The sequence below is a fragment of the Polypterus senegalus genome, chromosome 9 (assembly GCF_016835505.1).
Source record: "Polypterus senegalus isolate Bchr_013 chromosome 9, ASM1683550v1, whole genome shotgun sequence".
In the NCBI taxonomy this organism is placed as follows: Eukaryota; Metazoa; Chordata; class Cladistia; order Polypteriformes; family Polypteridae; genus Polypterus; species Polypterus senegalus.
The window spans coordinates 108,331,415-108,340,310 of record NC_053162.1 but is presented as its reverse complement, the minus strand read 5'-3'; the positions used below and the strand labels follow the sequence as shown (position 1 = coordinate 108,340,310).

The 8,896-nt window shown below is 38.2% G+C and overlaps 1 protein-coding gene across 1 annotated transcript in view; it reads right to left on the bottom strand.

Moving 5' to 3' along the window:
- Positions 1 to 1,405: 1,405 nt before the first annotated feature.
- The window catches only part of pepd (peptidase D), a 308,318-nt gene continuing 300,827 nt past the window's right edge, over positions 1,406 to 8,896 (bottom strand). Inside the window, exon 15 of the mRNA XM_039763568.1 lies at positions 1,406 to 1,957. Within this exon, the coding sequence (XP_039619502.1) occupies positions 1,808 to 1,957 (150 nt within the window). The 3' untranslated portion in view covers positions 1,406 to 1,807. The remainder of the gene's footprint in view (positions 1,958 to 8,896) is intronic.

The window sequence follows — 8,896 nt, the reverse complement described above, 5'->3', positions numbered from 1 at the left end:
TACTGAGAGGTTAGTCATCAGGAAGGTGAGATAGAAATAAAAAGTCTGAAAAAATAAACTTAATACTGACACAGACCAGAGCACAGCCATGCGGGCTTACAACCACCTAATGGAAACTCGGTCAATGAATAAAAATTACAGGAGTATCCCATAACACCCTCATACCAATGGGATTATAGAAAAATGTAACAAAACTAAACAAACCCTTGAATATTGATCCCTTACCTTCCACCATGTTCCCCCATGAGCAAACATACACACAAGGAAAAAAACAAGTGATTAAATGCAATTTACGAAAATGTATAGTAAGGTAAGTTATAATTAACACGAAGTCCATGAAGGTGGGACCCAGCATTATCACTGAGTGTAGTGTATTTGACAGAAGACAAAGCACTACAAAAACAGCCCACTCCACACCCAGGGCCAACCCCTTTTGTTGTAAATATTCATAATAATCCACTTAACAAGTCTATAACTAGGGCAGAAAAAACAAAAGCATTCAAAGCACAATATCACAGTAATAAAATATAATGGAAAACTGCATTTAACAAAGAGGTTTAGCATTGCACATTCTACCAAGAATCTGCAATAGTGTTTGAGCTGAAGAAAGCAATGTGTCCTGAATAGAAGGACCAACCTGACTGAAAGGTTCTCAAGAGGAGCCTTTCTGTTTAACGATATATCAAATAGATGAAGGACTACACTGAGAATGTGCTGGTTGAGGACAATGTATTGACAGCTTGTAGCGCTTCTTCAGGAGACTTAACACCCAATGAGAATTACTTAGGCTGAGCTTTTAAGATACAGGCTTGAGCAAATATGTATATAAACCACTTCTTTCACCTTCCTGATAACTGGATTCATCACCTTTATTTTATGGAACATCACTATCGAGTAGTCCAGCAAAAATGGATGTTATGGGCCTCTGCCAACATGCATTGTCTACTCACATACCTTAAGAACCAGACAATAAGAATTTGGGGCTTGATTGTACGAGCAAGTGGTCAGAAGATTCTTTAGATTATTTCAGTTTGCACAGTACTGCCATTTAAAACTGAAAAGCACTATGGCCAACCCTATATTAACAAAGTAATTATATGAATTTTTAGGTGAGCCACCTTTCATTAGTCCATTTTCTAAACCTGCATCATCCAGTCTACAATTTGCAAATTCTTGCGGCTCAACGATCTTCTTAGTTTATTAACTAAGTGTGGCAATCTGTTCAAAGCTCCACTTTCTCTTTTATAACCTGGGATTTATATGATTTAATACTGGAGATTTATGTTCATAGATCTGTAATATTAGATTGCATAGTGACATTCATTGTGTTCATACTCCCCATAAGGTGATCCTTTATCATCTCCCATTATGAGGAACCAGTTTTTAATTAAAATATGGACACAGATATATTTAAAGTAATGTATGTTTATTTATTAAAATCATGGTATCTGTTGACATATTTTAACAAATAACTTCAAATTAAATGATCATTAAGGTTTATTATAAAAGTAGAATACTATTCAGCATTTCATTAAGTTGAGTGCAGTCAAAGAAAAATAGGTAAATCAGTTAGATGATTCCTGCCAACTGCTGATTCTTGGTATTGTTTTAATTTAGTAATCAAATGACTTACTTTCTGACACTTGGAAAAAACAGGTCTGTTGTAAATCATATTGATTATAAGCAAGCTCTGCAAGTTTATTCATTATTGAATAATTTTTGCTTAAGCACCTTTAATTTAATCTATGGAACTCCTTTTTCCTTGTTATAAAGATAATAATAAAACTGCCCATTCATTCAGCAGAATTTAAAGTTTTTCGCCGACAAGGTGATCAAAATCCTTTGAAGCCCTGACTGCATCTGCCATGAAAGCCTCAATTTCTTCAACAGTGCGAGGAACACAGGTTAATAGTTCCATCCCAGTACTGGTAACTGCAATGTCATCCTCAATACGCACCTACAACAGAAAAAGTAAAAAGTATGGTATTCATTAATAGTTACCAACCTCAAATGAATGCTTAAAATTATTATTGTAATTGTGGGTTAATACATTAATTTAAAGTTATTATTTGTAGCACTATAATGAGTGAAATGTATTATTATACACCAGAGCTGCTAGGTCTTACAGACATACAACAACTATAACATAAAACAGAGCACAGTTCATCACAATATTATAAGCAGCAGCACTAAATGTCAATGTATGACATACAGTGGGTACGGAAAGTATTCAGACCCCCTTCAATTTTTCACTCTGTTATATTGCAGCCATTTGCTAAAATCATTTAAATTAATTTTTTTCCTCATTAATGTACACACAGCACCCCATATTGACAGACAAAAAAATATTTTTGAAATTGTTGCAGATTTATTAAAAAAGAAATACTGAAATATCACATGGTCCTAAGTATTCAGACCCTTTGCTCAGTATTTAGTAGAAGCACCCTTTTGAGCTAATTCAACCATGAGTCTTCTTGGGAAAGATGCAACAAGTTTTTCACACCTGGATTTGGGGATCCTCTGCCATTCCTCCTTGCAGATCCTCTCCAGTTCTGTCAGGTTGGATGGTAAACGTTGGTGGACAGCCATTTTTAGGTCTCTCCAGAGATGCTCAATTGGGTTTAAGTCAGGGCTCTGGCTGGGCCATTCAAGAACAGTCACAGAGTTGTTGTGAAGCCACTCCTTCGTTATTTTAGCTGTGTGCTTAGGGTCATTGTCTTGTTGGAAGGTAAACCTTCGCCCAGTCTGAGGTCCTTAGCACTCTGGAGAAGGTTTTTGTCCAGGATATCCCTGTACTTGGCTGCATTCATCTTTCCCTCGACTGCAACCAGTTGTCCTGTCCCTGCAGCTGAAAAACACTCTCACAGCATGATGCTGCCACTGCCATGCTTCACTGTGGGGACTGTATTGGACAAGTGATGAGCAGTGCCTGGTTGTCTCCACACATACCGCTTAGAATTAAGGCCAAAAAGTTCATTAGACCAGAAAATCTTATTTCTCACCATCTCAGAGTCCTTCAGGTGTCTTTTAGCAAACTCCATGCGGGCTGTCATGTGTCTTGCACTGAGGAGAGGCTTCCGACAGGCCACTCTGCCATAAAGCCCTGACTGGTGGAGGGCTGCAGTGATGGTTGACTTTCTACAACTTTCTCCCATCTCCTGACTGCATCTCTGGAGCTCAGCCAAAGTGATCTTTGGGTTCTTCTTTACCTCTCTCACCAAGGCTCTTCTCCCCCGGTAGCTCAGCTTGGCCGGATGGCCAGCTCTAGGAAGGGTTCTGGTCGTCCCAAACATCTTCCATTTAAGGATTATGGAGGCCACTGTGCTCTTGGGAACCTTAAGTGCAGCAGAATTTTTTTTGTAACCTTGGCCAGATCTGTGCCTTGCCACAATTCTGTCTTGAGCTCTTCAGGCAGTTCCTTTGACCTCATGATTCTCATTTGCTCTGACATGCATTGTGAGCTGTAAGGTCTTATATAGACAGGTGTGTGGCTTTCCTAATCAAGTCCAATCAGTATAATCAAACACTGCTGGACTCAAATGAAGATGATCTCAAGGATGATCAGAAGAAATGGAAAGCACCTGAGTTAAATATATGAGTGTCACAGCAAACGGTCTGAATACTTAGGACTATGTGATATTTCAGTTTTTCTTTTTTAATAAATCTGCAACAATTTCAAAAATTATTTTTTTTGTCTATCAATATGGGGTGTTGTGTGTACATTAATGAGGAAAAAAATTAATTTAAATGATTTTAGCAAATGGCTGCAATATAACAAAGAGTGAAAAATTGAAGGGGGTCTGAATACTTTCCGTATGTAAAACTGTATTTCTCAGCAAAACAAAATGTAAAAAATTATAAAGCAATATGAAAAATATTTTTGTTCAGAACTCTCTCAGATTCAAAATTTGCACCAAAGTGCATCTCTAGACTAAAATGTTTGCCCTAGTCTTACAACCGACAGAAATTAAACCTCTTTGGTCTATTTAAAACACTAGAATAATTATGACGTGAACAGGCCATTCAGCCCAACAACCTTGCTAATCCCATTTCACCTTCCATTTTCTGTTGCTTATCCAGGTCTGGGTCGTGGCAGAACAACCTAAGCAAAGATACCCAGACATTTCTTTTTTCCACCATCTCCTCCAACTTCTCCATGGGAATACCAAGGTGTTCCCATGTCATATGAGAGATATAATATCTCCAGCATGTCCAGGGTCTGTCCTGAGGCCTCCTTCTTGTTATACATGCCCAAAACACCTCCCCAGGGAGGTGTACAGGAGGCATTCTAATCAGATACCCGATTCACCTCAAGTGGCTCCTTTTGATGCAAAAGAACAGTGTCTCTACTTTGAACTCCTGAATATCTAGTTCTTTTGGTCACTACCCACAGCTTGTAACTATAGGTGAGGGTAGGAACGGAGATTGACTAATAAATCAAGAGTTCTGCCTTTTGTCTTACCTCCCACTTTACTAAGATTAACTAGTATAACGTCCGCATGACTGCAGATGCTGCTGCTATCCACCTGTTGATCTTGTTTTTCCTTCTTCTCTCACTCGTGAACAAGATCCCAAAATACTTAAACTCTTACACTTGAGGCAGTACCTCATCCCTAATTTCGAGAGGGCACACCACTCTTTCACAGCTGTGATCCATGACCTTAGACTAGGAGATGCTGATCATCATCCTGGCTGCAAAGCATCCAAGTACATGTCTATGGTCACAAAACCGATAAAGCCAGCAAGACCACTATCAGCAAAAACCAGAGATGTGATCCTGAGGCCATTGAACTGAACACCTTCCACTCCTTGGCAGCATCTAAAAATTCTGTACATAAAAATTATGAACAAAATCATTAAAAAAAGGGCAGCCTGGGTGGAATACTAAACCCACCGGGAACGACACTGACTTACTACCAGTAATGTGAACCAAGCTTTTGTTCTGGTAGTACTAGGACCAAGCTGTCCACAACAGCTGGCCCGGTACCCCATACACCTAAAGCACCCTACACAGGAAACCCAGAGTGATGCAGCCCAAAGCCTTTTTCAAGTTCACAAAAAACATCTAGACTGGTTGACCATACTTCCTTGAACCCTCCAGAATAACTGCAGGAGGAGCCAAAAGGATCTGGTGCATCAATCAATCAAGGCATGAGCTGGGAGAAGTTTGTGCACGTTCTAAGTCGGTGGGGGGATGAAATAGCCGGCTGTTTGCAGCCTGATTTTTATCAGCATATTTAGATGACAAAAGACGCTGGTGGAGAGCTGTGAACGATTTTAAGAAGCGATTTAAGGTGGGACGGATTTACGAGTTTTTTCGTAGGCTCTGGTAATTCTAGTGTTAACACATCTTAATCTGTGTTCCCATTTTCTCTTGAGTACTTCAGGTGAGGCTTCACTAGTGCATTACATAACATAATTTGACTTCACTCCACACATTGTGCTATGTAACCTAACATCCTGTTAGCTTCTTGATCACTTCTATACAAGGCATGTATATAGAGAGTGAACAGTCCACACCTTCTTGTCCCTTTTCATTATTATGAATCCTGCTGGTCAAAAAAAAAAAAAAAATCCCAAAAAGAGCATGCAGGTCAAAAACACAACAAAACCCCCTTTTTATAGTGCTAACCAAAAATTAGACCTCACACCTAGCATTTTAATCCTAAACTCAAAAGGCAGACTTCCAGGACTAAACAGGCCTAAACATGGGGCTAAAGCTTTTTAAAGCTAAATCTCTCCATAATGAAGGAGTGAAAAACCAATGAAAACCTTTTCTTTATATTTAAAGAACTTATTCATTTTCCAAGAAAAAAGAACATAGAAAGAGCAGTGCAAGTAAAAAGGAGCAAAAATATCACAAAATAAATCCAATTAACAGTACCTTTTAAGTGAAGCAGGGTTAAAACCAGGATATCCACAAAAAGTACTGCAAATTAAAAAACACACAAACCAAAAACTAAACAGTGACACCTGAAGTTTTTCCCTTTAAACTGCTGGGAACAGTCCTAAGCTGCATCATCTGTTGGTCCTGTCCACACAGACACTACACAAATGGACATGGAAGAAAATAAACGGAGAAATTTGTTGGTACCCCACAACTGCCATGAAAAAAGAAAAAAAAACCCAACTGTTTCTAAAATAACTCAAAACTGACAAAAGTAACTGGCACCCGTCATTGTTTATTCCGTATTTCTCTATTATAAAATAAGGGAGAGTAGGAAGATGAGACATGATCTTCTTTGAAGACAATTTGACATCCCGCGAGAGACACTATAACGTCACACGAGACAAAGTAGTGAGACAACATTTAAAACAAGTTCACGGACATCTAACCTAACAGTTGTTGGAATGCTTTTGGCAGACACACTTCATGTGCTCCCAGCTCTTAAAACAATGACAAGCGACAAGCAGAACATGCAGCTTGCCAGCAGCAGCAAGCCAGTAGATGATGCATTCGCTTCTCCTTAGCGTGCGTTCAGCTGCCTGCTCCCCCCCCCCTTTACAACATGAGCAGCGTTATATGTCCTGCGAGAAAGAGATTTAAATACACCTGGGGCCGGAAATAATTGACAAGTATTTTTTTTTTTTTACAAAAGTTTTAAAGTAAAAGTGAAAATAATGCATATGTAACAATTCCCATGAAAATAACAATCTCTTTAAATTGGACATCCGGTAAACCAAACCTGGGGGTGGACGAGCGAAGCGAGCGGGGGACGGAGCTCCCTAGTTTAACAAAAATGCGAGCAAGAGATTAATGTAGCTCTCTATGACACTTCTGCACCTTACAAAAGATAATCTGGCCCACTCTTTCTGAGCAGACTACTCTAGTTGTGTCAGATTTGAAGGGTGCCTTCTCCAGATGGTATGCTTCAGTTTTGTCCATAGCTGTTCAACAGGATTCAAATCAGAATTCATAGAAGGCCACTTCAAAATATCCCAATATTTTGTTCTTAGCCATACTTGGATGCTTTTAGCTATGTGTTTTTGGTCATTATCTTGTTAGAGGATCTATGACCTGTGACTGAGACATATACTGCCCAGTGTCAGAAAGCTGTTTCACTCCAGAATATTCGGATAGCCTTGAGATTTTATTGTTCCCTGCTCAAACTCAAGGCTCCTCATGTTAGATGCAGCAAAGCAGCCCCAAAATATAACCAAGCCTCCTCCATGTTTCACAGAATGTGTGGTGTTCTTTTCTTTGAAAACATAATTTTTGTCTGTGGACAAATACCTGATGTGACTTTAAAAAAAGCTTCAGTTTTTCTTAAATGTCCAAAGGACATTCTCCGAGAAACACTGTGGCTTGATAATGCATATTTTAGTAAATTCCAGTCTGGATTTTTTATATTTATCTTTGAACAGTAGGAGTTTCCTGGGTCTTCCATCATTAAACCCACTTACTCAAAAAACAATGGATGGTGGGATCAGACACTGATGGACCTTGAAATTGGAGTTCAGCTTGTATCTCTTTTTAATTGGTCCTTAGCTTTTTGTCTACCATTCTCCCTTTCCTTCTGCCCATTCTGGGGTTGATTTCCTCTTGCGACCACATCCAGGAAGGTTGGCTGCAGTCCTAAGAACCTTAAGCTATTTAACAACATTTGCAACAGCTCTCACAGGAATATGAAGCATTTTGGAGATGGTCGTATAGCCATTTTCTTTAACATGCTTATCTATATTTTTCTTTCTGATTTCCTTAAACAACTCTGTCCTTAGCTTTCCCTGCTCCATGTTAGTGTGGGACACATGATTATACCAAACAGAAGAGTGACTACTTTTCTCCATTTAAAATAGGCTCAATAACTGTACAACTGGAGACATGTGATACTAATTAAAGAAAACAGTGTGAATAAATTACTCTAATCCAACTATTTATCCTTTCTAAGAGTACCAACAAATGTATCCAGGCCATTTTAGAATATATTTGAGAATAAGAATTTCTCTTTTCATACTGGCTTTGCATTACTCGATGACATATCAAAGGCATGTAGGTACACATGGGACAATTGTTTTTCATTTAATCACTTTTCATGAAGCAAACAGCACTTTTTCAGTGAGTTGTAAAAAGCACCAATAAATCTGTCCAAATTTCAACCTACTAATAACAGTAACATAATACAACACCGCCACAACATTAATATACATTACAATATTAGATAAATGCAACATAGGTGGAACAAAGCAAAATAGAATAACCAACATAATATGAAAAGTAATACATGAAATATAACAAAAAATTCAATAAACCAAGAATAATCAACAACTCTGATTAAATTATGATAGTGTGTACTTTCAACCTTCACACTTCCAACTGTTTATTCAAATCTAACAGCTTTACTTCCTATTTATTTACATTGAAATTTAATTGGCAACAAATCCATGAGTAACTTCAGATATTTTTGTAAACTGATTGAAAGATGATGTTAAATTGCTTAGTGCATTGTAAATGACCTTGAACTCCCAGTTCATTCTAATACTTCTAGCATTAGGGCAAGCTATTTTTAATGTTTTACTGATGTAAATTTATGAGTTTGAATTTACATTACTATGCATTTTTAAACTATTGTTTGTTCTATCATGTACAATTCTAAACCTAGACTACCCTAAACTCCCTGCCCCCTATTCCACTGGTGCCCCTCCAGTTCAGATGTAACCTGTCTTGTCAGAATAGGTGTCATTTGTTCCAAAAGTAGTCCCAATGCCACATAAATCTATATTCTTCTACCATACACCACGATTTGAGATTCATACATTAAGCTTTCTAATCTTTTCAGTCTTACCTGGTCTGGTATGTTGCACAAGCAGAGCTTGGTAGACTACCTTGTCAGTTCTGTTCCTCAGCCTGGCACCAAAGTCTTTAAATTTGGATTGCAGTACTCAGACTACCATTACG